The 27616-nt window shown below is 39.0% G+C and overlaps 1 protein-coding gene across 5 annotated transcripts in view; it reads left to right on the top strand.

The window, feature by feature from the left end:
* Rbm6 (RNA binding motif protein 6) overlaps positions 1-25668 on the top strand; it is a 98233-nt gene extending 72565 nt beyond the window's left edge. For 4 of the 5 annotated variants that reach the window (XM_047563655.1, XM_047563658.1, XM_047563654.1 and 1 more), the window contains 15 exons: positions 5867-5941; positions 9221-9281; positions 12274-12543; positions 12910-13070; positions 14087-14265; positions 14844-14886; positions 15233-15314; positions 15554-15639; positions 16026-16172; positions 17835-17930; positions 18996-19256; positions 20703-20777; positions 21732-21829; positions 24374-24503; positions 25428-25668. In XM_047563655.1, the coding sequence (XP_047419611.1) occupies positions 5867-5941; positions 9221-9281; positions 12274-12543; positions 12910-13070; positions 14087-14265; positions 14844-14886; positions 15233-15314; positions 15554-15639; positions 16026-16172; positions 17835-17930; positions 18996-19256; positions 20703-20777; positions 21732-21829; positions 24374-24503; positions 25428-25553 (1890 nt within the window). In that variant the 3' untranslated portion in view covers positions 25554-25668. The remainder of the gene's footprint in view (positions 1-5866; positions 5942-9220; positions 9282-12273; positions 12544-12909; positions 13071-14086; positions 14266-14843; positions 14887-15232; positions 15315-15553; positions 15640-16025; positions 16173-17834; positions 17931-18995; positions 19257-20702; positions 20778-21731; positions 21830-24373; positions 24504-25427) is intronic. The other variant, XM_047563657.1, reaches the window with a different exon arrangement.
* The last annotated feature ends 1948 nt before the right edge of the window (positions 25669-27616 follow it).

Below are 27616 nucleotides of genomic sequence, written 5' to 3'. Positions count from 1 at the left end.
ATTTGTGACCTAACCTCCTGTTCCAATGGGCTATTTTTGATTTGAAGCTTTTATTCATAGTGTTATATCTTGTGTGTAGCATTAGGTCTCTAGATTTTTCCCCAAGGAAAAAAAGAATGGTGGATGGCGACCTTACTACAATGTTGGTTGAACAATTTGAACAGTGTGTGTTCGGAAGTACTGTGGGTTCTACATTATTTATATTCGTCTTTCAGTATACCGTTTCTGTAGAAAATAAGTCAGATGGGCTCTCTAATTCTCTGAGCAAGGATATTGAAGCCAGAAGGGCTAAAAAGAGACATCTTTCAAGAAAGCCAGGTTTCTGGGGTAGGAGGTAATAGATAAAAAGTCAGTAGAAATAATCTCTTCAGTGGTGCAACCAAAAGAATAGCTGCTGCTTCTCTTGGGATTCCTGCAGAACACAGCAGCCTTTGTGGTGTGCTTAGCAGTGTGGCCTCCCCAGTGTCTTAGGATGAGTAGGATTTAGTCTGCTCTCTTGCCTGTTCACCACCACGTCCCACAATCAACTCTAAAATAAAAAGAAATGGTTTGATTATGTTTATTCAATAAACAAAGCAAGTTAAGAAACTTTACATTTTCCACATGGATTTCACATACTGCCTTTTTTCTTCCCCTATGGCAACTCAGTTTAGAGACCTAGACAGTAAAGCATGCTTATGTGTTGAATTTAGAGTCCACCTTTTCTAGGAGAAAGAGCTAGAGAGCTAAACAATAGTCAGCTCAGAATATAAAAAAGTGTTACAGAGATGATGCATATCAGCTGCCCTTCATTCTGTGTGTGTGTGTGTGTGTGTGTGTGTGTGTGTGTATGGGAGAGGGAGTAGCCCTAATTACAATAGGAGATAGCCTCTCTTTCAGGACTGAAGACCCTTGCCCTGAATACCTCATCATTATTTTAGAGTCAACTGAGAAAATCGTTAAGAAAAAACAACCTGTATCTTGTTTCTATGTGTGTTCTTTATGAATACTGTGATTTAATTCCTGTGTGACTGGAACCAAATGAGAAAAGAAGGGAAATAATGAGATGGAGATTATAAAAACCTAAATTCTGGGGGTTATTCTGAGGACTATCAGTGAAATATGTTCAAATGTAATTTTTAACTTCCACTAAGGTCATATCTTTGGAAGTAAAATATTTGTTAACCAGATAAATAGACATTTGTGAAGAATGCCTTTGTAAATTGTATGTTGTTTTTTGAATGAAGATTACTATCTCTGATAAACAGTACTAGCCCTCAGCCATCAATAACCTCATTTTTCCATCAGTCGAACAAATCAACAAAAAAGGGTTGCTGATTTTTCATTGTGAGTTGTATTCAAAGAGCTCACATACTTTTTTTTTCTTCTTGCCTTTTGCTCCTGCTGCCTCTGTCCTTCTGGGCTTTAATGGAAAATCTTATGTCACCGAGTAATCATATTCTCATAAAATATAACTGGGACTGAGCTTATGTTGGCAAGCTTCAACAAAGATGTAAAACTGCTGCCTAGAATAGTTCTTTCCATTGTCTCTTGTACCTCTCAATATCTTAAGGATCCTGGAGGGTTAGTTATGAGCCAAGCGAAGCATATAGTAGAATCTTATTTCTCTGATATCAGTCCTTACTCACTGACCATCATAAAATGAAATTGTGAAGTCTCTGAGAGCACTGATAAAAAAGGAAATGGGAGCCCAGTGTGGTGGCACATGCTTGTAATCCCAGCAACTGGGGAAACTGAGGCAGGAGGATTACCAATTTGAGGCCAGCCTCCACAATTTAATGAGCGCTCAGCAATTTAGTGAGACACTGTCTCAAAATTTAAAAATGAGCTAGGTGCTGTGGTGCACACCTATAACTCAGTGACTCGGGAGGCTGAGGCAGGAGGATCACGAGTTCAAAGCCAGCGTCAGCAACAATGAGGTGCTAAGCAGCTCAGTGAGACCGTCTTTAAATAAAATACAGATATAGGGATGAGGATTGACTCAGTGGTTGAGTGTCCCTGAGTTCAGTCCCCGGTACCCAAATAAATAAAAAAATAAATACTATAAAAAGTGGTTTGGGGATATAGCTCAGTTGGTAGAGTACTTTCCTTGAGGCTCTGGGTTCAAATCCCCAGCACCGCAAAAAAAAAATATAATAATAAATTAAAAATTAAATGAGCTGGGAATGTAGCTTCATGGGTTCAGTTTCTAGTACAAAAAAAAGTGTACTTAGAAACACCTCTTAGCAAACTTTGACAAGTGAGGGATTTGGGCTTGAGAGGATTTTAACAGACTTTAGTTTAATTTAAGATTAACACTGCTGATGCTGGTTGTGGTGGTGCATGCTTATAATCCCAGGGACTTGGGAAGCTGAGGCAGGAGGACCATGAGTTCAAAGCCAGCCCCAGCAATTTAGTGAAGCCCTAAACAACTTAAGAAGCCCCTGTCTCAAAATAAAAAAGGTGGAGGATATGACTCAGTGATAAAGCACCCCTGGGTTAAATTCCCAGGACCAAAACAATAATAACAGCAAAAAACAATCCAATATTTCAAATGATGTGGGGAAATTCCAATCTGCAAAGATGTTAGATAATAGAACATTAAGAGTGGACAGGCACCAGACACAGTGGCACAAACCTATAATCCCAGCTGAGGGAGGAATCTTAAAAGTTCCAGGCCAGCCTGGGTTAAAGGGGGAAAAAAAAAAAGGGAGTGTACTTCAGTGTTAGAGTGCTTGCCTAGCATGTGTGAGGTCCTCCATTCAATCCCCGTACTATAAAAAAAAGAATGGACAGCCACTAAAATAGGATTGCATCTTTCTACCTATTCATTAGTTCATCTCCCCACAGGTTACTTTCATTGGAAACACTGGCAGATCTCTGTTCTGTGATATCTGGAGAAAGAATGTGATATAGATTGGGAGGGGTACAGTGTATATATGTCACACCTGTGCTTAGAACATCTGGGCTACCTGTGTTTGACAACAGCTGAGAAATCAAATCATAGATAAACTTGATGACTTTTATTCAGGTTTTTTTCTTTGTTCATTCTTATTGGACAATTGGCTATTCTTCATCAGTGATGTTAAAACCTTTTCATATTCTATAGCAGCCACTGGCAACCTGATGTCTGTCTGTATGCCAGTTAAGAAGGATGACTGCCTGAGTTGAAAGGGATTCTGTAAAAATAAGAAATAATTGCCTTTGTATTATATGAGGTAAAAGGAATCTCAGAGTTGACATGCCTATAGATTCTGCTAGTAGGGGGTGTTCCCTACCCTCTATAAAAGGTCATCCATCCACAGCTATTGAAATAGTATATTTGTTGTCTGTGAAGTACAAAGTGCTCCTTGCCTTAGAAATTCCTAAATCTACAGATACCTCCAAGTGGTGAAGTCAGAGTTTACATAGTGAAATTTAACATTGCCTGGTTTTGATTCCTACTACTGTTCACTGTTCAAATGGCAACTTACGTGTTTTATGGATTGGGTGTACAGATGTATGCTATGACAGCAATATTTAAATCCAGAGCCACTGTGTGCTAAGTACTCTTGTCCTATGGACATAGTTGCTTCTATTCAGTCTTCCAGTCATTCAGTAAAAACTTATTTATTAATTAATCAGATACTGTGTTTGGTGCTGATAATAAAAGACCAACAAGATTTAGCCTGCACTCTTTTAATATCTGGACCAGCAGTTTGAAAACTAACACAAATATGCAGATTCTGCTGTACATGGTGATTATTAGTCTTTAAGGAGTTTGAAGTGTGATGTGAAATGTTCCCATCTGGCAAGCAAGTAAGGTGAAATGAGTGACTGTTTGAATCCTGTATAGTCTCACCTGCTGATGATTATTGTCTTTTTGAGTACTTAGGGCTTGAAATAATCAACATTGCTGGGTGTGGTAGCACATGCCTGTAATTCAGGACCCAGGAGGCTGAAGCAGGAGGATTACAATAGGGCCTTTGGCAATTTAGCAAGACCCTGCCTCAAAACAAAACAAAACAAAACAAACAAAACAAAACAATAATAACATTCATAGAGCCTTCATTATATCTTCCATGCTAAGCTTTTTATGTGTAATAATTTATATAATCTTTACTGCTGCCCTATGAAGTAGTACTGTAATCTCCACTTGACAGATAAGGACACTGAAACACAAAGAAGTTCATGATAGTGCTAAAGGTCATGGAGTAGAAGCAGGATTCAAATTTAGAGAACCTGGACCAGAGTCCATACTCTTAAATGATTAAATGGGTTTGGAAGGGGACCATCTTAACCAACCTTTTGCATGGGTAGAGCTTGAAAAAATGGTGCTGCAGTGATCCTCCCTGCCTGAAGAACTTATCTTTCCTGCTTGTCTCCTGAGAACTACATTATCTGTTCTAATACTGAGCACAAATTGGTGAATAAGACTTAAGCTCCATTCTCTATAGTCCCAGATTAGTCCAGCTCTGACCTTTGCCAGCTGGATGATCTGGCCTCTCTGAACATGTTTCCTTATCTGTAAAGTGGAAATGTTACTTCGTGGGCTCAAGGGATTAAATAAGACTATGTACTTAGTGGTTTCTGGCCTCTGGGTAAGCACTTAATAAATGCTAGCAATTTTTATTATCGTTTTCCTTTAGCCTTGAGAGCAAGCCAGCAAGTAGTTTGTCAAAGACCAGTTTCTTAAGACCTATGTAGGTGGGAAAATCTACCCAGATTCCTTTGGTTTGACAAGACAATAATCTTATTCTGTGTATTTCTCTTGACTCTTTTGGTGTGAAAAGCAGAGAGGTAAAGCATTATTTGACAGATGTATGGATTCAAGCAAGAAACTGAGGTCCAATTGCAGAGAAATGACTTGTATAACTCAGAGCCCTGTCTGAGGAGACACAGAGGACCCTAGAGGGCGGAGAATGAACACAGCGCAGGGGCTAGTTCCAGAGTCGCATCCTCGGTTAGTTCACTTACAAGTGTGGGTGACGGTTCCTTGTTAGTAGGCAGAGATTTTTTTTTCCTTTTGCTCCATTACATGTATGCTGGCTCATGTTTATAATCACATTTTTCCTGATGTTAAATAGAATTTGAGACATCCAAAATGGAAAGGCAAGGGAGCTCTGTAACTACAGGCTTGTTGAGCCCCTTTCCCACCTTTTCCTTTGACACACTTTCCCAAAGGCTTATGTGCCAATGGTTGCTCCTCAGATGTCAGGGATGGCTCACTCTGTAAGTGCAAACCCAGAGTGATGATGCTGCCGCCCCACCACCACCACCACCACCTTTACTGCTGCCGTCAGCCATTCACAGAATCCTGCTATAAGAAAATAATCTGCTGTGAAGCTTTTACCTTCCTCCTTTCTTCCTGTCTTCGGTGTTATACCTCTTTCTCCTGGTGTTTTTGCCATGCAGCCAGTGTTCTAAAGATAATTTTTAGGCACCAAAGTTACAGACCTTACTGCCTCTCTGAGGAGATGCAAGTTAGTGGTAGAAAAGAAGACAGTTGAGAGGAGAGGGTTCCTACACCTCTGTGCTACAGAAGGAAGAGTTTGCTTCTTGATATTGTGCTAGCTCCTGAGCCAGGTAGGGGATTTGCTGGGGCTGGTGAGTGTGACCTCTGGATGAGTAGACTGGATATAGCCTGCCCAAGGACAGCACCCCAGCCCATGGAGCCAAGGCTGAAGACCGATTTCACTTCTCCCACTTGCCTTCCTTAAGCTTAAGCTTCCTCTGCCACACTGCCCCAAGTCTGTGGCTTAAAACAGCTATCTCCTTTTGCTGATGAATGAACACACACTTTATAAAATGTTTCATCTTGGGGACTGGAAAGGCTCTCTTGCCATCCTGTCTCTCTGTCTTTTTCTCTGAGGGTTAATGTTAATGACTTCTGTCTTTTTCTTTACAGGGAACTCTAATGATCCATGACAAAGAGGTCACCCTTGAATATTTACCAAGCACGGAATTTTGGTACTGCAAACGAGTAAGTACCAAGCATTGCTTTCTTTAAAAGGAAGCAACCCACATAGCAGCTCTTCCATATCTCCAGGAATGCTGCCTGTTAGCATGTATTACCAAGGACAAAACTCTGCTCCCTCTTTTTACTTCAGTTGAACTGAATGGAGGTCAGGGCAAGATCATCCATAATTTTTGTTTTTCAGCTGCTGCATGTGACTGGTGTTATGTTTGGGCTGCCCTGTAGAAACTTTCCCAAGGGCATGTCTGTTAATTATGAAAACAGTAACAGTACCTTTATAGCCCCTATTCAGTTACACTTCCTGAGGGTGGACATAGGGAATTGATTTTTGGAAAAGTAGATTTGAAGAAGGATGGTTCTGTGGTACTCGTACATTTTTGGGGTTTTCTGAGATTTCCAAGGGTATAGAACTTAACCATGGCGTTTTATCTCCATTATGCACCATATTCCTTTAGAATGGCATATTAAAATTTTTAGGGTTATTCTTTTATTAGCAGTTCAGTTTGATTGTAGTGAGCACTAAAATATAATTTTAGTTTCATTGTTACAGATTAGCTTAAAAAAGAAAATGATTGTAAAAATTTTAAAAGTTTCTGAACCATGATTCATTAAAAGTTTTACAGAACTTGGCAAAATTCAGTGAAAACTTTAGATTGACATTTTCAGTAGTCTGAATCAAATACAACTTGGATAGCTATGATAATCATTAGCCTTAAATTATCATTTTTTTAAAAATTAATTTTTTTATTATAAAATACACAGAACATAAAATTTACCATTTTTACCACTTAAGTATATATTCCTACTTGGGTTGGGAGTTAAGATAGGAGGATGTTTGAGCCCAGGAGTTCAAGGGCAACCTGGGTAACATAGCAAGATCCCTTCTTTAAAAAAAAGAAAAATCATTATCATTGAGCACCTTCACAGTGTTGTGCAACTATCAACACTACCTAATTCTTAAATTTTTTTTTTTTTTATCTCTCCTACAGGAATGGGAGGGGTGGTGGTGCTGAGGATTAAACCCAGGATCTCATACATGCTAGATCAACACTCTACCACTGATCCACACCACCAGCCTCTGGTGTTTGTTTTGTTTTGTTTTTAATGTTCATAAATAGGATTATTTATAATAGCCAAAAAGTAGAAACAGTTCAAATGTCTATCAACTGATGAATGGACAAATAAAATTGGTATATCCACAAAATAAAATGTTATTTGACAATAAAAGAGAATGTGCTACAACCTCAGATAAACCTTAAAAACACTGTACCATCCAAGTATAGTGGTTCATACTTATAATCCTAGCAACTTGGGATCCTGAAACAGGAGGATTGTAAGTTGGGGCCAACCTCAGCAACTCAGTGAGGCCCTCAGGATGTAGGGAGACTGTCTCAAAATAAAACAAACAAAAAAAGGGATGGGGATGTGACTCAGTGGTTAAGTGACCCTGGGTTCAATTCCTGGTAACAAAAACAAAACAAAGAACACTATGCCAGAAAAACTATTGCATAGTTTCATAGGGCCCAGTGGTAAGAATGGGAAGTCATTCCTGGGTTTCTTTGGGGGATGATGAAAATGTTCTATGGTGATAATTGCTTTATGCATTTACCAAAAATCATTGAATTTTATATTAAATATGAGTTTTATAGTTTTTTTTTTTTTTTTTAGTATTTAAATTATATCTACTAAAGTTAGGATCCTGACTATGCTATTTACTAGCTGAAGTGTTACATGCTACAGTTGCTTTCATTTAGTAACAAACATCCCCCAAATTCCATCAGTTAAAAACAACAAACATTTTTTAACTCATATTACCTATTGGGGCCATGGTTCATTCACTTCGTTTCTATGCCACATAGCTTCTCAATCTAGGACCCAGGCCATTGGAATAGGCCCAATGTAGGACTGTGTTCTCCTGGCAGAGGGAAAGAGCAAGAGGTTCATTCATATAAGCAGTGAATCCCAAAGCTTCTGCCAGATTTGGTGTAGGTCATGTTCATTCACATGCTACTGGCCAAAGCAAGACACAGTGGAGAAGGAAGTACACTTAGCCTATAAGGAGGCACTGAAGTCTTCTTAACAGTGGATCAGTGTGTGTATGATTCATTTATAGGGAGGGAGCAATGAAATAACCAACTGTAATGACCTTACTGAAATTATTTAACCTCTCTAGACCTCATCTGTAAAATGGAGAGATAATAGTGCCTGTTTTGTGGGGTTTATGGGATTGTTGGAATCAGTAAGTAATAATGTGAAGTAGGTATGTGCTATTTAAGCACTAAACAGTACCTAGTATGTGGTGTTTAAGCATTATTTATCCACTGCTGCTACTGTTATTGTTCTCACTTCTCTCCCATCTGGCAAACTCCTGTACTACAAGGTCCTATTTGAATTGTACCCTCTTCATGGTTCCTTTTTGCTTCCTTGCTCACTTGATTATCTACTTATTTCTAGTATTGGGGATTGAACCCTAGGGCACTTTACCACTGAGCTACACCCCCAGCCCTTTTTATTTTTTGACACAGGTTCCCCCTAAGTTTCTGAAGGAGAATCTTGTTAAGTTATTGAGGTTAACCTCAAACTTGCAACCCTCCTGCCTCAGCCACCTGAGTAGCTGGAATAATAGGCATGCAGCACAAGAGTGTTCCTGCCAGCCAATGCTCTGCCCTTCATAGCACTTAAAGCTCAATGGTGAAAGATCAGGGTTTTGGTGGTGGGGCATTGTAGTTGACTTTTTGTTCATAGACTCAGACAAGAAGAATTATGTTCACAGTACAAATGTCTTTCCTTCTTCTGGGCTACTAAATGTTCCCTTTCCATTAATGTCTTTTATCTAACTGCTAGAGGCACTACCTGTATGTCTTCCTTTTTCCTTTCTTGCTCCTCATTATCAGTTTCCTTTTCAATTCCTGCCAAATATGAATGGGGGACTCCTTATCAGTCCAGAACCAAGTTTTGGGTGCAGGCTATAAATGGACATGGTTTGGGGGCAGTAGTATCCTTTAACCCATTTAGTAGTCGTGTTTATTTCCTATAAAAATCTCTGTCCAGGGCAAACATCATGGGCTGCTTCAAAGTTTAGATGCTCTGTTAGAAAAGCATCTCTTAAATAGTAGCTCATCAGATCTTTCCTGGCAACTTTGATAAGTGGGGCAATATCATATTCTTTAGACTTCAGCGGTATGCTTTATTTCTTTCATTTTTAGCAGGTGTTACTGTGTTGGATATTTATAAAGTTTTTAAAAATGTTTTTGGTCAGTTGAATTCTTTCCTTTTTCCTTACAGTGTAAAGCTAGCACTGGTGGGCATCGATTTTCATGTTCATTCTGCAAGTGCCCAAGGGAAGGTGAGCAGTAGACATGGTGGTTTTTATCTTACACACTGAACAAGACAAATTCATATTTTCTTGACTTTAAAGAATTGACATTCCTAAATACAGTTGATTTGTAATGTGTGTGTGTATGTCTGTGTGTGTGTGAACTGAGGATGAACACCAGGACCTCAAGTATGCTAGCCAAATACTCTACCACTGAGGTAGACACCCAGCCCTTTTTATTTTAAGACAGGGTCTTGCTGAGTTGCCCAGGCTAAACTTAAACTTGTGATCCTCTTGCCTCAGCCTTCCAAGAAGCTGAGATTATAGGCATGAACTACCACATACAAATGTAAAGTGGAATTCAGCTTCCAACTTCATGTGACCTATTGAGTAAATGACATTGAATTTCAGAGTTCCACCAGAGGGAACAGATGGGGTTGTAGACTTTCAGTCTATATTGGCTAAGTGGGCAGCTGACTAGAGTCGGTAGTATTCTAATTTAGAATACATTTAAGGATTAGTTTTGAAAAAGAATGTATATGGATTTGAATACAGTGGCACATGCCTGTAATCCAGGCTACTTGGGAAACTGAAGCAAGTCTGAGGCTACTGTGGGCAACTTAGTGAGACCCTATCTCAAATTTTTTTTAATAAAAAGGTTAAGAATGTAGTTCAGGGGCAGAACACTTGCCTAGCATGTGTAAGGTCCTGGATTCAATCCCCAGCACTACAAAACAACAACAAAAACTACATGGCATCAGTCTGTTTGACCAGATACACAAACACACGCACACACTTCTTTGAAGTTCTTGAGAATCAATTGCTGTATTATTTTCTAATTTACATTTTTCATAAGCATTTCAGGATTATCAACAGAAAAATAGTAAGTAACAATAAAAATATAAACATGAGAAAATAATTGGGACTGGGGGGGGGGATATGTTATTATTATAGAGGAATAAACCTATCAGCTTTACTGGGCAAGGTGATACATACCCAGCAGCTTGGGAGACTGAGGCAGGTGGATCAAAAGTTCAGTCTGCCTAAGCAACTTGGCAACAAAACCTTGTCTTAAAATAAAAGATTAAAATGGCTTGGGATGTTTGTAGTTCAGTGGCAGAGTTGTAGAGTGTCATTGGTACTGTGAGATACATAGATAGATAGACTTGATTGATTAAAAAGGACTTCAATCCCCAGTACTACCGAAAACAATCAAACCTACCAGTTTCTCAGGCAATTACCCTTTTTTAAGATCAATTTTTATTGCCACATAGTCAATACATGTATCTAGTATATGTGCACTGAAATTTTTTTCAGAGAACCTATAGGTAAACAACTTTCAAGAAAATTATCAAAGGTTTCCTATACTCATAACTATTATATGCCTGTTTCTGATATTACCCCAAAGGTAAACCTCGTAAAATCAGTTCAGTGCTGGGATTCAGTAGCCTTGTGAAGGACCTGTTCTGAGGTTACAGTTTACTCTGTCTCCAAAGAGTTTCTTAGTTAGAAACTCTTTGACCCATAGCATATTCTGCTTACTAGTGAGAACCGTAAAGCAGGTATTCTGAAAATTTTGTGGGAAAGACTCTACTTCTTTGGATACCAAACCAACATGTGGGAAATGAAATAAACAACTGACATTTTTAGCTTGTTAGGTCACTTCAATTGGGCATAGTTGTGGTTTTTTTCTTAAAGACTTCCTAAGCTGTTTTATATTGGTTTATTTGTGGTATAGGGATTGAACCCAAGGCCTCACCATGCAGGACAAGTGCTCTAGCTCTGAGTTACATCCCTTTTACATTATTTTTTAAATTCTATTTTGAAACAGGGTCTTGCTAAGTTGCCCAAGCTGGTCTCAAACTTGTGATATTAAGCTGTTTTAACACATTAGTAGATGGTTTATGAAAACCTGTGGGCACCTTATGCATTTAAGATGGTAGAGACGACTTTAACCTGGAAACATAAGGTAGATATTCACTAGCTACCTGTCACTGCTATTAAGTAATCTCTATATTATCCCCCATAGAATATCTTTTTTTGAGCCACGTGGCTTCTAGTAAACCCTCTAAGAATGAATGAATTACAAAAATATGCCCTAAGTAGACAAAAATTTTAAGTGAATCATTCATATTTTAAAGGATATCTGCTCATTGTAATAACTTACATATAAGTGAGCTATATGCAGGTAGGTTTATTCCTAGCTTTGCTGGAGAGGTGGAGCCTGTGATCTTTTTTTTTTTTTTTTTTTTTTGGTGGTGTTGGGGATTAAACTCAAGGTTTTATGCTTTTGAGGCAAGTGCTCTACCAACTGAGCTACATCCCCAGCCTGCTGTGATCTTAATAGAATTTGAGATAGTTGTTTTAGTACTGTAACACCAGAAGTAAGGCTCCTAGCCAGGTGCAATGGTGCATGCCAGTAATCCCAGCAGTTCGGGAGGCTGAGGTAAGAGGATCATGAGTTCAAAGCCAGCCTCAGCAACTTAGCAAGGACCTAATAAGCAACTCAGTGAGACTGTGTCTCTAAATAAAATACAAACTATGACTGGGGATGTGGCTCAGTGGTAGAACACCCCTGGGTTCAATCCCCAGTCCAGAAAAAAAAAAAAAAAAAGTAAGATTCCTAGACATATCTTCAGGACATATATTTTAACCAAACCTCTAGCAATGGCCATGTATCTGATAATTTTGTCCCTAATTCTCTTCTTATTGGCTATAATAGTCAGACAGAGGGTGTCATGATGGATTTGTTATATTAAAGTATTGGTGATAGAAAGTTCATGAGTCTAAATATTTTAAATGCTTGGATTATTTCTCCTATGAATTATTTCATGTGCTGTCTTATTAGCATTACTGAAAGTCTTCCTAGGAACTGTTAGAGGGCTTTTGTATGAATTTCTGAGACAATATTAAAAGTATTCCAGTATTAGTATTTGGTAGCAGGTAAAAAAGAATCAAAGTAGTAGTGTTATTTGATAAAATCTTCAAGGGAATTTCCTTCTGTTTTCTGTTCTTTTGACAGAGACCAAGCAAGAATTAATAACCTACCCTCAGCCTCAGAAAACATCCATACCACCATCACTGGAAAAACAATCCAACCAGTCCCCAAGGCCAGCTGATAAGGAACCTGAATCCAGGAAGCAAGAAGAAGGACAAGAACCACGCATGGGACATCAAAAGAGAGAATCAGAAAGATATGTGCCACATTCTCGAAGGGAAGGATTCACTTTCCGCAGAGACCGAGAGAAGGAGCCATGGTCTGGAGAGACTCGGCAAGATGGAGAAAGCAAAAGTAAGTATTTTGTCAGAGAGTGTACCAGACTGTGACAACCTCAACTGCTTCCCGATACCTTAGTAGAACTGTGCACAATCTGGTTACAGAGGCGTTGCTTTCTGTTAACCTTACCGTACTAGGTGAAGAAATCTACATCCTTCAAAATAGCAAATTGCTGTACAAATGCAATAAGGTGTGAGTTTAGATTTCCAAATATTGGTGAAGAAATATAGCATTTGTCTAGCATTTCTTTATAGAACCGTCCTTGCCTAGAACAAAGTAACATATGCTATAAAAAATGACCATCAGGCTATTTGGGACTTAAGATTTTCATCTTTTTCTCTCTTTCCTTGCGCCTCTCCCATCTGTGTGTGGTTCATTCAGCAATAATGCTAAAACGCATCTATCGTTCCACTCCACCTGAGGTGATAGTGGAAGTGCTGGAGCCCTACGTCCACCTCACTACTGCCAATGTCCGTATCATCAAGAACAGAACTGGCCCCATGGGCCACACCTATGGCTTTATAGACCTCGACTCCCATGCGGTAAGTTTCCCTTAAACCTTGAAATGGTCCAGGGATGGATGACTAAAAAACACTCTAAGAAGGTTTGATAAAGATGGGACTTCTGTATCCTTTTAATTTTCTTGTGCTACTTGCTATCTTAACCCCTCTTAAGAATTTTCTCCTTTGAGTTTAATGTATTTTCAAGTGAGATGACTGACCTCAAAAGTTAGAACTTGGGCTGGGGTTGTGACTCAGTGGTAGAGCACTTGCCTAGCATGTGTGAGGCGCTGGGTTTGATCCTCAGCACCACAGAAAAATAAATAAAAATAAAGGTCCATCAACAACTAAAAAAAAAAAAAGTTAGAACTTTGTGCTTTTCTGGTTTTCATAGTCAATTTCTCCCTTGTGGCATGCTTATCGTTTCTGTCCTATTTGCTTGTGAAGAATATGAATTTTGATTCTTCTGAACCCTTTAAAAGGTTTTAGTGATTTAAAAATAAAGAAAGAAGGGGCTGGGGAGATAGCTCAGTCGGCAGAGTGCTTGCCTTGCAAGCACAAGGCCCTGGGTTCGATCCCCAGCACCCAAAAAAATAAATAAATAAATAAATAAAAAGAAAGAAATTGTGGACTTGTTATGTCCAGTTACAAAATAGTTTTATACTTGATAACAGGATATTTTCTATTCAAAGTATTTATCAGATCTCATGCTTGAATTCTTTTTCCTATGGAAATAGTGTGAAAATAGTAATAAAAGTCTGATATTTCTCAGATTTAGTGCTCAAAAATCACAAGGGCCTTTTAAACTGGATCTGATGTGATGACTTTGCAACCTGTATTTCTAAAATTTATATCAGAAAATGATGTCTACTCTGATCACTATTCTAGTCCTTCATTGAGAGTTGCCTGGTTTGCCAATGTGCTCTTATGGTAAAATTATGACTAGAACATAATGCTTAGTAAATTTCTCTTCAGAGAAGGAAAATTCATGTTCAAGTCTCTTTCTAGAGATATAGTCTTTCCTTTCTTTGGGTTCAAGTGTGTCTTTGGTTCCCTAGGAAGCTCTTCGTGTAGTGAAGATCTTACAGAACCTTGATCCACCATTTAGCATTGATGGGAAGATGGTAGCTGTAAACTTGGCCACTGGAAAACGAAGGTATGGCAGAGGGCTGAAGATACCTTCTACTGCCCCCTCTTCAGTTTCTGGGAAGAAACTCCTCTTCCTGTCTGGAGAAAAGTAAGGCATGGTGCCTTCCTAGTGTGGGTTGCTTCAGATATGTGCTTATACTTTTTCTTTTTCTGAAGCCTGCCTTGTTCTGGCTTTAAAATCATATTCATTCTTAAATAGTATTTCTAGGTACTTGAGGCTTTTTGCTTTTGACTACCTGGTATCTTTGGGTCCCAAATGATAGTACAGTCTTGGATGTGCAGAAAAAAATCTTCATTTATCTTTGTTGTTTGGAATCCTAAGTAAAAACTGTCCTGATACCCCACTCTCCTAACCTTGATCATATCCGCATAGAATTGGGAAATCTAATTCCTCTTTATTCCTTCACTCATTTTGACAGAGGAGTGGTAGCTGGGAAATGGCCATATCAAGAGACAGATCTTGTTCTTTCATCCTCTACTCAGTCACTGTTCTGCTTTAGCCAGTAGCTTTGCAGGTATCCCACTGCTCTTCCCCTCAAGACTGTCTGGGTTGGTTCCTTTCCCTTCAAAAAAGGGAAGAAGAGTTTCTTTCTAAATCTGCAGGATTAGGCACTTCTCAGGTGCCTTTTGATAACAACCTTTGACATGTTATGTTATTTGTTGCAGAAATGACTCTGGGGACCATTCTGACCACATGCATTACTATCAGGTAGGCTTTAATATGGGGGAGTGTTCTGTTAAAATCTTCAGGTGATGAGCCAGGCACAGTGACGCACACCGGTGATCCCAGTGACTCAGGAGACTAAGGAGAAAGGAGGATCTCAACTGTGAAACACCAACCCTTGCAACTTAGCAAGACCCTGTCTCAAAAAAATAAAAAGAACTGCAGCTATAACTCAGTGGTAGAGCACCCTTGAGTTCAATCCTCAGTACTACAAAAAAACAAAAACAAAAAATACTCAGGTGGTTGAAAGGATGATTTCATGCAGTGGGTGACTGTTAAGGTGTGTGGTTTTTGGATAGTTCCATAATTTTAACTTGCCTTTCTGTGATAGGGTAAAAAATATTTCCGAGATAGGAGGGGAGGTGGCAGAAATTCAGACTGGTCTTCAGATACAAATCGACAAGGACAGCAGTGTAAGTAGCCTTTGTTTTATTAATTTTATTCTTTTTTGCTCAACTTGCTACTCATTACTTAAAATCTATGTGGTCACAAAGTTAGCAAGAAAGGCTAGTGATTGGGGGAACTCATCCATTGAGAGTACTATCTAAAGATTCTATACCTGTTTGGATTGACCACCCTAATTTTAGGTTATTCCTTAGTAGGGGCTTCATTGGACATTGACTAATTTTGGCTCTGATTTTATTCCTTGTAGCATCATCTGACTGTTACATATATGATTCTGCTACTGGCTACTATTACGATCCCTTGGCAGGAACTTATTATGACCCCAACACCCAGGTGAGTTTTTGGCTTTGTTTATTCTGCCAGCAGTCCTTTTAAGAAAAACACCCATAATTTGTCATTTTGAGGAATTTATATTCTGGATTCTCTGGATACTCATTGCATGAAAAGTGGAAAAGTTTAAATCTATGGAAACTGAACTCTTACCTAAATGGAAAAATCAGTGCCTTGCAGCATTACAGGTAAGATCAGTGCTGCTCTTGGAAAAAGTGGATGATGGGGTGGTATGTATGTATCCTGAGCCCTGGAAGGACTGATATAGGCTGTTGGGTTTGTGAGTAAGAGAGATTATCTTCCATCGAGGGGAACTATGCTCCTTAGACCTGAAATTGCAGGAAAGTAAACTTATTCCTTAGATTTACCTCTTTCCCACCATATTGCAGCAAGAAGTCTATGTGCCACAGGACCCTGGGTCATCTGAGGAAGAAGAGATCAAAGAAAAGAAACCCACCAGTCAAGGGAAGTCAAGTAGCAAAAAGGAAATGCCTAAAAAAGATAGCAAGGAGAAAAAAGACAGAGGAGTAACAAGGGTAAGAGGACTTGGGTATCTGCTTTTACCACATGATTACAGATGTGAATATAAGATTTATGGACAGTGATCCAGGTTTGAGGTATAAAGTTCCTTAAAAATTAAGCTAAGCCCAGTGGCGTTCACATATAATCCTAGCAACTCTGAAGACTCAGGCAGGAGGATCACAAGTTTGAGGATGGCCTGGGCAACTTAGTGAGACCACCCTGTCTCAGGGGGGAAAAAAAATTAAAAAGGGCCGTGAATGTAGCTTAGTGGTATAGTGCTTACCTAGCATGTGCAGGGCCCTGAGTTCAATCCCCAGTACTGAAAGAAAAACAGAAAGAATGAACTCTGGTGTAGGCAATCCCTTCTTCTCACATGTCTTATAGCCCCACAGTACTACTCTCTCCTTTTTACAAATGGAAAAATTGGATGGTAGAACAAAATGATTCAGTTCAAATCCCCATGCCTCAGCTAAACAAATGTTTACCTTTCTGCCTGCCTTTTTTAGTGCTTGACTCAGTATATACATTTTTCTCTAGGTATAATTGTAGCAGGATATACTGTTCTGTGTTTTTTTTTTTCTTTATTACTTTTGTGTTTTATCGTAAGTATCTTTCATGTTTATATCATGAAAATAATCCTTTATTTTCAATGTTTCTATACTTAAAATTCACAATAAACGATTCCTTCATTTTCTTGAGAAGTCCTTCATTATCTCTTTCTAATCTTAAACTATTATAATATGCAGCATTTATCATTTTATTTTTCCTTTTTTAAAAAAATATTTTTACTTGTAGATCAACATAATACCTTTATTTTATTATTTAGTTTTATGTGGTGCTGGGGATGCCCAGTACCTCACATGTGCTAGGAAAGCACTCTACCACTGAGCTATAACCCCAGCCCCTATTTTTCCTTTTAAATTACTTCTTTAGAATAAATTTTCAGAATCAAAGATGATAATGCATTTTCACATGCAATATAAAGTCATATTATTTTCTGAAACATTATATTGATTTATCCTCATACCAGTTACATATTAGTGAAAATAGATTAATTTTCTTGTGGTATAATTCATAACACCTTTTTCTTTTCCTTCTAATACTGCTAGTCATTTAGTGAAACAGAGAAAGAGAAGAAAGTATGTATGTATGTTTGTTTATCTAAGAATTTAAACTTCATAGCTTTTTGTTTGGATTCTTCTTTTGCCGTTAATCTTTCTCATTGTATTCTCAATCATTTGTAAAATGAGAATATTTATGCCTATCTAGAAAGGTTGTAGTAAAAGGTGAAAAAGATAATAACTATACATGTAGTAGTCATATAATATATGCAAATGTTATATTTTTTAACATATTTATTTTTGTAGTTGTAGATGCACACATTCTACCACTGAACCATACCCCCACCTTTAAATGTTCTATTTGTAAAGGCTCTATATTTCAAAATCACTATAGCAACATTACAGAGGTTTGGAGGTTCAGAAAATATGCCCAATTTCAAAAGGTTTGACTCTTAACTTTTTTTTTTTTTTTTTTTTTTTTGAGTGAGTATCATATAAGACTTCAGAGAATGGGAATGTAGCTCAATAGTAAAGCTAGCTTACCTTGCATGCTCCAGGCCCTGGGTTCAATCCCCAGTCCTGAGGGGTGCAAAAATTACCTCAAGTTTTGGTCAGTTTCAGGAAAATGCCAGCGAGGGAAAGGCCCCTCCAGAGGATGTCTTTAAGAAGCCCCTGCCTCCCACTGTGAAGAAGGAAGAAAGCCCTCCTCCAGTAAGGCTAATGTGGCTGCCCTGGGGGTAGGGCTGGGTCTGGTTCTTCGTGGGAAAGGAAACTCAAAGGCTGATGCTTCACTCTGGGGTTGGTCCTGCCACTCTCTGTGTCTCAGAAATAAGGATTACCCTTGAGTGTTAAGTATGAGGTAAAATTTCTAGTCTGTTAATAAGGGTGTCTGTCTTCTTTCTTTCTACTTTGCACCGTTTTTACCTAATCAGATGTCTGCCCTTTTTAGTTAAAATCTTGTTCTTGTTAGTTCTTTTCTAAATCCCCAAGGAAATCCATTTTCCTGGTATCTATGTTTTATTCCTTTTGGTGTCATTTATTACGGATCTTAGATGTGGAGTACCCTTGTGGTCATTTTCATAGTTGACCTGACTGGCCAAGATGCTAATATATTGGTACCCATTTTTAAATACCTTGAGGCAGTAGTCTCAATCTAATCACTAATGATTCCAATTGAGTATAAATATATGTCAGTAGTGGCCATGTTTTTTTTTTTTTTTTTTTTTTTTTATTTCAATTGATGATAGGCCAGTGACCACGCATCATTATTAAGCAGTTCCTACCTAAAGGTACTCTTTGCCTACTCCACATTATTAATTCAGCTCATTATGGCATCTCTCCTAACCATGTCTTTACCTTACTCAGGAGCCAGATCCATCTAGCTGAGTGCTTATGACTAAAGTTGTTTCTAGTCCACCTCCTAAATCTCCTTCACTAGAGCCTTGGTGAAATTCATCTTTCCTTTTTCCATTACAGTGACTTGGAGATGTTCATCACTTCCTCTTTGTAATTTTTAAATTCTTTTGCTATTTTCTATGCCACTTCCCTTCTGTCTCCCTCAGTGATCAAAAAACAAGGAAGGTCAAGCTCTAGACATGTTGCTGCCACCTGGGAAGTGAACAGCATAGTCATTGGGCCTAGTTTGAACCCAGTTCAAACTTTACTTTAACTAAAAGAGAAAAAAAGACAGGAAATATCCATAGTGAAACATCCAAAAAAATAGGCCCCCAAAATGTAGCTTGAGTTTGGTGTTGATCCCTGGCCACCTTCTTTCAGCCGAAGGTGGTAAACCCACTGATTGGCCTCCTGGGTGAATATGGAGGAGACAGTGACTATGAAGAAGAAGAGGAGGAGGAACAGACCCCTCCTCTACAGCCCCGCCCAACACAGCCCCAGTCACGGGAACTGATGACCAAGAAGGAGAATGAAGAAGACAAACTTACTGACTGGAATAAACTGGCTTGTCTGCTCTGCAGAAGACAGTTTCCCAATAAAGAAGTTCTAATCAAACACCAGCAGCTGTCAGATCTGCACAAGGTATTCAAGGAAGGAGCCATGACCTTTCAAGTTTTTGATTCTTTGCATTGATGGGTATTACAGAGAAGCTTATACTGTCCTTCCTTAGCCTGTGATGTCCCCAGTTTCTATTATTCAGTCAGTTCAGTTCAAGAATTAATTATCTTTACATTTTGTTCATGTGAATTAATGCATAGTTCACATCTGTGCACAGTTGACCTCAGATAAGACCCTTCTCTTTGACACTTACCTGGTTCTATCCAGCTGTGATGGTGTGCAGTTTTCCCCATAAGGGAGTCAGATTCTGCCATCTCTTCATGTAGTGACTATTATTATAAGCCACAACAAAAGGAGCTATTTTGGGGTATTAAACTGACATACATTGGTCCTTTCCTGCAGTCTTCCCATTTGCTTGCACTTACTAAGGAGCTAGCCAAATTATAAACAAACCCCTGGATAAACACATGTTCTCAGAATAATTTCTTTCATACTCCTTTTCTAGCAAACATTGAAAGAAAAGATGTGAGGGGAATAGATTTAGGTTTTTTCTCAACATAAAACCCAGAATCATACATAACTAAAAGCTGAAAAGTTCTTCTTTTGGTATAAGTATGCCAAATACTTTTCCCAACCTGTGCCCCCCATCCCCCAAGGCTATGCAAAACTCCTAGGACTCTGAGAAGTTCCTCCTAACAATCTCTGGAAACACACTATCTCCCACATACCTTTGACCTTCCGGAATTCTGAGTCGTCTTATTGACACATTTGAATTTCAGCTCTCTGCTAAAAATGCCAATGAATGGGAAAAGAGATGAAAAGTAGTGGTCAGGACAGAGGATGAGTCCACAAACTAAACCAGCCCTAGGACAGGGGACTGTATTACTTTTCCTTTTCTTGAGGTCATCCAATATAAAGAACCACCTGTTCATTCAAGAGCTGTTTTGCACTCCCTACAATTCATATATGTGCCCGCATTCTTATATAATGGCACTGTGCTTGAGAAGTATGTTTGTTCCTTCAGGACCCTGGTGCTCCTTTTCATGCTTCTCTGGAGCCTTGAAAGAGTGACTTGTGTCTAGGGATAATGAATGATAGAGGTGTTAGGCAGTGTGTGGGCATGTAGTTTTCTTCACTGGTGCACTTGGATCTCCTCTCCCATTAATTTTCACATTAGTTGGAGAAGAAAACCAAATTTGTCTTCCACATCTTGGAGAAAGGTACATTGACATTCCCTCATGTGTCACTCCATATAACCAATCTGTGCAACAATCCTGCATTAGAATCTGGGTTCCCCATTGATGAGACCACCCAGGTTGGGCTTGTTGCTTGCATGGTACAGCAATCATTTAGAAGAATCCGCAAATGAGAAGAGGTACAATTCTAAAACAGATATTAAGAAAGGCCTAGAGTCATTTCTCAGACCATTTTCCCCTAGACCTATATTCTTAGATTCCCTTCTTTTCTCAGCAAAACCTGGAAATTCACCGGAAGATAAAACAGTCTGAGCAGGAGCTAGCCTACCTGGAGAGGAGAGAACGGGAGGTAAACTTTGGTGACCTGTTACCTTAACCCCAGTTGTTTTTTGTTTTCTGGTATAGACTTTATAAGCTATACTGATCCCCCCTTACAAGAAGACAGAAAACAAGGAGGCCCCAAAACATGTTGTATATGTTCATTAAAATTCATTAAATTCTAAATTAAAATGGATTCATTTTGTTGTTTATAAATTATATATATGTATATATACATATATTATAAATTATATGTATATATGTGTGTGTGTGTGTATATATATATATATATATATATATATATACACATACATACACATACCTGAATAAAGTTGTGTGTTTTTTTTTTTTTTTTTTTTGAAAGATGGTGTTAGGTTCTCACATAGGTCAATAAATAGCATTCTTTCTTGCCCAAATTTTAAATCAATTGTGAAACTAAAGGAATATTAGCACCATTGAAATAGAATTTTTTACTGTTAAAGGCTAAGTTGGAGTACATAGTTTAGTATGAGAGCCACTTAGACTTGCTATCTAGACCACACAATTAAGTAGTGTCATGACCTCAGGCATAAGTTCCACCAGCTCAGGGCAGATCATATGTGGTGGTTAAGAATCCTTCTCTGGAGAGACCTCTGGGAGATTATCTCCTTCTTGGAAGGGAAAAAGACAGCTGAGCCAAGCATGCCAGTTAATTCTTTTCAAATTTACCAGCCAAAGAAGTCACTGTATTCTCTATAAGAATGTGAAGGAGTGAGATTACAGGAGTTCACATTAAAAGAAGTGTTAGAGCTAGGTGTGGTGGCATTTATCTGTAGTACTAGCATTTGGGAGACTAAGGCAGAACGATCACTTGAGTCCAACCTGGGCAGCATAGCAAGTCCCCTTTCAAAGAAAGAAAAAGGAAAAAAAAAAAAAGATATCAGGTTCTCTACCTCCCAGCCTCCTTAAGTGGAAATCTCAGGTCTGTTTTTCTGCTCAACTACAGGGACGGTTTAAAGAGAAGGGAAATGATCGCAGGGAAAAGCTCCAGTCTTTTGACTCTCCAGAAAGGAAACGGATTAAATACTCCAGAGAAACTGACAGGTAAGACAAACTCTTGACTTAGCTATGGCCTCAAGACCTAATTGTAAAACCATCTTCTTCTTTTAAGTGTACCACTGTTACCTCTCTCAAGGAAGTGAGGCTATTAAAAACAAGTTTTGTCTGATTTCCCTGAGCATGAGATCCACCCTGGCCTTTTGACTACATGTGTTTACACCAGAAATATATGTGTTTATGTGAAAGGTTGGCTGGCTTCTTCAACTGCTCAAAGCCAGGGCTGGAGTGGCTACAGTCAGGCACCTGTAATCTCAGCAACTTAATGAGACCCTTTCTCAAAATTTAAAAATACAGATAGTTCCTAAGTTATAAGCCCAAAGTTACATGGAATCTGTTGATAATCCATTGTTTACAGGTACTGTGTAAGTACAGGTATACTCAAGTGGACAACACATGTAACATCTGACAGTGTGAACACATAATAGAGAAGGTTTAGAGATGGTATGTCAAGGAGGGCATTTCACTTAGAGGGAATGGCATATAGCAGGGATGGAAAAGTTCATGCTGCATTTGAGGAGTTACAAGGAGTTTGATGAGGCTAACCATTGGTAGCATGTTATTGACTGACAGGAAATAAGGCAGATGCAACAGATAAAAGCCAGTTCATGAAGTTTGTACTCCTTAAACACCACACACGTTAAGGTTTGTTTCCATAAAGACAGTGGAAAGCAAGGCATGGTGATATACACTTTAATCCCAGTGACTAGGGAGGCTAAGGCAGAAGGGTCAAAATAAAAGGGACTGAGTGAATGTAGTTCACTGGTAGAGTATCCTGGGTTTAATCCCTAGTACCGCCAAAAAAAAAAAAAAAAAAAAAAAGTATTGGGACATCATGGAATGATTTTAAGTACTGTATTCATTTAGCTTTGCATTTTAGAGAGATCGTTGAGTGAGTGGAAGATGAATTCATAGAAAAACTAATGCTGAGAGCAGGCAGTGAGTATGGCAAGGAAAATGAGTTAGAGGTATCAAATCCATCAGTGTTTGTGATCAGTAGATTATCGGGGGAGTGGGAAAAGTTACTGATGATGCTCAAGTTTCTATCGTGTGTTTACAGGGAGAAGGGGCAGTTAAGATCTTGAAAGGAAAGGGAGAAAAGGGTGACAAGAAGATGCATGAGCAGAGAGGAGTAGTCATTTTTAACAAGAGAGACTTGAGCAGGTCTCTTTGTTGGTAAGCTAAAAAATCAGCAGCTGGAGGTTGTTACTATCTATTTCCTTACCATAGTAAGGAAAGGAAATGATTGACAGAGCAAACCCCAGAGGCAGCGGACAGGGTCTGAGGTCCTGATAGTTCAGCTTAATTTGAGCACAGCCCGCAGTAAGAGAGACCAATATGTGTGTGTGTGTGTGTGTGTGTGTGTGTGTGTGTGTGTGTGTGACTGAAGGTTGAACCCACGGACACTTAACCACTGAGTCACATCCCCAACCCTTTTTAATTTTTGAGATAGGGTATCATTAAGTTGCTTAGGGCCTCACTAAATTACTGAGTCTCTCTTTGAATTCACGATCCTCCTGCTTCAGCCCTCTGAATCACTGGGATTACAGGTATGCGCCACTGTGTCCAGCTTATATTTTTGTATTATGACCCAATAAGAGAGAGAGAGAGAGAGAGAGAGAGAACTGAATAAGAAGCCTTCATGTAAAATACTTCCTACTATGTGTAGTGAACTCTGATATTTCTTTTTTTTTGTTGGGGGGATTGAACTCAGGGGCACTCAACCACTGAACCACATCCCCAGCCCTATTCTGTGTTTTATTTAGAGGCAGGGTCTCACTGAGTTGCTTAGCACCTCGCTTTTGCTGAGGCTGACTTTGAACTCACAATCCTCCTGCCTCAGCCTCCCTAGCCACCTATTCTTTATTTTTTTATTTTTTGGCAGTGCTGGGGATCAAACCCAGGGCCTTATACTTGTGAGGCAAGCATTCTACCTACTGAGCTATATCCCCAACCCTTTAATTCATTGTTTACCGCCAAAATGACCTTTGTAAACAGAAATCTGTTCTTTTAAAACTTGCCCTTTTGTGAACATTGCCTAGTAAGAGACCTGAGTTCCATTCCTGAGGGATGAAGTGCAGAGGCCTAATTTAACTTAATTTCCAAGCCTTTTTACAGTCTTGGCCTCAGGTTCCTACTAGTCTTCTCCTGGACAAATTGTGTTCTTCCACTTTTCCTTGCTTGTGTCTTCTTTTACTCTCATACTTTTTCTAGATCATTAATCATTTGTCAAGACCCAATTCAGAATGTACAACCCTTCAGAGATTGTGCCCCATTTTGTTTCTCTAACAGATATCCACATCCATTGTCAAACCCTTCAGTATTCTATAAGCATTTGTTGTCATAATTCTCTCATCTTTTTCCATGAACAGGGCCAAATCATGGTCATCTCTGAATCCCCAGGCACCCAAAGGTGTTGTTTCATACATTTTATAAAAGACAGATCTGAACCAAAAGAACAGAGGATTTTGTTAGACTCACTAATAGCAAGTCAGCTTGAAAATGATTGTGTATGTCTGCTTCTCTTAACAGTGATCGTAAACCTGCTGATAAAGAAGACCTTGACACTAGCAGCAAAGGAGGCTGTGTCCAGCAGGCCACTGGCTGGAGGAAAGGGGCAGGTTTGGGATATGGCCATCCTGGATTGGGTTCATCAGAGGAGGTAAAATGGTTTTTATCTTGTTGGAGGCTACTTTAGCCTAAAATCATAACTTTCTCTTACTTTATGGCCCAGCATGGTATCCTTTCAGCTAGGATTTTTCTATTGCTGACCTAAGATATGAGAGCTCAGGAACCCAGTTTTGATCACTGGGTTATAGCTTGGCATGCCGGGTCCTTGATGGTTTGATTGCAGTGGGAGGGAAAAGTTGGAATGGAGTTTGTACTCTTATAGAGAGCATGCGGTAGCGCAGTATGGGAACCTGATCGTTTGAAATTGAGGGTCGTTTGGTACAAAGAACCAGGGAATCAGCAATAAAAAGTACAAGGTGCTGGACATGGTGGCACATTGCCTGTAATTCCAGCAACTTAGAAGACTGAGGCAGGAGGATTGCAAGTTCAAAGTCAGCCTCAGCAATTTAGCGAGATTTTGTCTCAAAATTAAAAAATAAAAAAGGCTGGGGATGTGACTTAGTGGTTAAGCACCCCTGGGCTTAGTCCCTGATACAAAACAAAACAAAAACAGAAGCGGCTTCTAGAGGGATTGTAAGTAGAGTCTTTGATGACTAAAATTTGAGGAGCATAAAGTCAGTCCTGGTTTCCAGAAAGGACTTTGCTTCTCATATCTCAGTGACAGCCTCAAGAAAAGAATAAGAGGAAACATTGTCCATTATTTATTGACTTGGTTCCTCTCTGAAAATGCCAACCATAGATTGACTTATCTCTTTCCTACAGAGCTTCTCATGTCTCTGATATTGAAGCCTGTACCAGCAGCCATGGTATCACCATCCTTATTTGTTTTATAATGAAAGTTTCTTTAAAAAGTTCCCTATAACCTTCTCCTTTCTGGTTCAGAAATGCTTGTGGTCAGAGATCAACCCTGAGACTGATTAATTCATAGACCCCACCTTACTGTCTTGTTTTGCAGACCGAAGGCCGGATGAGGGGATCTGGAGTTGGCACTCCAGGAAGAACCAGCAAGAGACAGTCCAATGAGACTTACCGAGATGCTGTTCGAAGAGTCATGTTTGCTCGGTATAAAGAACTTGATTAAGAATGGAGACAAGTCCCAGAGGACACACCTCCTTTTTTGTTTGTCTGTCTCTCCTTTTGTTTTGTTACTGTTCTTGCTGCTAGAACTTTTTTAAATAAACTTTTTTTCAATGTGATTACTTTTTGTTAAAATTTTCTCCCAAAGACAGGTAGAGGGTGAACTACCTAATGGTAGGAGAAAGAGAATGCCCATCTGAAGTGATGTTGAAATGGTGACTAGGGCTGCAGTGATCCCTGGAATGCTGCATGCTATCATTGTGAGTGGGCAGGTGGTGGTGACCTTCAAACGGCTTGTGTAAATACTGTCAGATTTCTAGACTTTTCTTTTGTTTTGTATTTAATCTAATCAGTGATTATTATTTCATTATTTCTGGTTTTTTGTTTTTTTTTTTTTTTAACTGCTGAGGCAGAACATATTTCCATATGTTGGCTTACAACTCATTAGAAGTTTTTTTTTGTTTGTTTTGTTTTGTTTTGTTTGGTACCAAGGATTGAACTCAGTGGTACTCAACCACTGAGCTATATCCCCAGTCTTATTTGTATTATATTTAAAGACAGGGTCTCACTGAGTTGCTTCTAGCACGTTGCTTTTTTGCTGAGGTTAGCTTTGAATTTGTGATCCTCCTGCCTCAGCCTCCTGAGCTGCTGGGTTTATGACTTGCACCACTGCACCCAGCTCATTAGAGCTTTGAAACAAAGCTCTGAGTTCCATCCCCAGCATTTAAAAACATAAAAGTTCTCTTCTGCCAAACACAGTGGTACAAGCCTGTAATCCCAGGGACTTGAGAGACTGAGGCAGGAGGATTACAAGCTTAAGGCCAGCCTAAACAATTTAGCGATATCTGCAGCAACTTAGCAAGAACCTGTCTCAAACTTAAAAAAAAAAAAAAAAAAAAAAAAAAAAGGACTGGGGTGTAGCTCAGTGGTAAAGCACCTCTAGATTCAATCTTCTGTACCAAAAAAAAGTCCTCTTCTGACTTCTCCATGGTTATGGGGAAGAGGACAGGCAGTATGATAGTTCATTTTCTGAGTACCTGCTGGGTACTCGGTGCTTGACACTGATAACAAAATGTTGGCCTAATAAGTACCACCATTCCTTTCAAGCCACTGCCCTAACTCTCCTCTGTAGAGCTAAAACTCTTCAAAGAGTTATCTGTCCTCTTCCAGATCCTTTTCAGGTTTCCCATCATAGCATTTCACAAAAGGTTTGCTTCAAAAGTGAGCTTGAAAAACAAAACAAGACAAAAACTTTGTAGTTTAAAGGCCAAGTCTATGAAGCTATTAGAACTTTTAAAAATAATTATTCAAGGTAATATAATAGTGCTAAGAATTGTACGTTGCACATGTCTTGGGAAGAATGTTAAGAGAACTGAAAGTTTTAAATAGCACTTTTATGATACGAGACAGGAGTCTATACACTTTTTGGAAAAAGCAGATTCATTGCTTTAGGCTGTATGGATAAGATGATCTCTGCTGCCAACTATTTAGCACTGCTGTTGTAGAGAAAAAGCAGCCATACAAGAGTGACTATGAGTCAATAAAACTATTTCTTTACTCACAAAAATAGGTCACCGGGGGCTCAGTGGTAGAGCACTTACCTAGCATGTGTGAGGCACTGGGTTGGATACTCAGCAAAACATACACATTTAAAAAAAAAATCCATTGACAACTAAAAAAAATAGAACATGGGCTACAATTAGTCTGCAAATTGTAGTTTGCCAGTTCTTGGTCTGAGGGCATAATCTGTATGCATAAAGTAGGACCAAGAAGAGCTGAAGTGTACTCTAAAAGGTGGGGGTTGAGCAGTGAGGACTGGGAGATGTAAAGGGGGTTGTAAGCTAAGGAGAAAACATTACCAGCAACAGAAATTATAAATATGAATTAAATTGTTTGCCATATTATTTCCAGATGTTATTCCCCTCTCTCATATTGGGGATCAAACCCAGGACCTCACACATAAGACACAAGCTCTCTACCACTGAGGTATATTTCCATCCCTTTTTTAAATTTAATTTTATGTTTTTGATGGTCTCAGTTACCCAGGTTGACTTCAAGCTTATAATC

Source organism: Sciurus carolinensis, chromosome 9 (assembly GCF_902686445.1).
Source record: "Sciurus carolinensis chromosome 9, mSciCar1.2, whole genome shotgun sequence".
Taxonomy (NCBI): domain Eukaryota; kingdom Metazoa; phylum Chordata; class Mammalia; order Rodentia; family Sciuridae; genus Sciurus; species Sciurus carolinensis.
The sequence above is the reverse complement of the archived record's forward strand: the minus strand, read 5'-3'. Positions and strand labels throughout refer to the sequence as shown.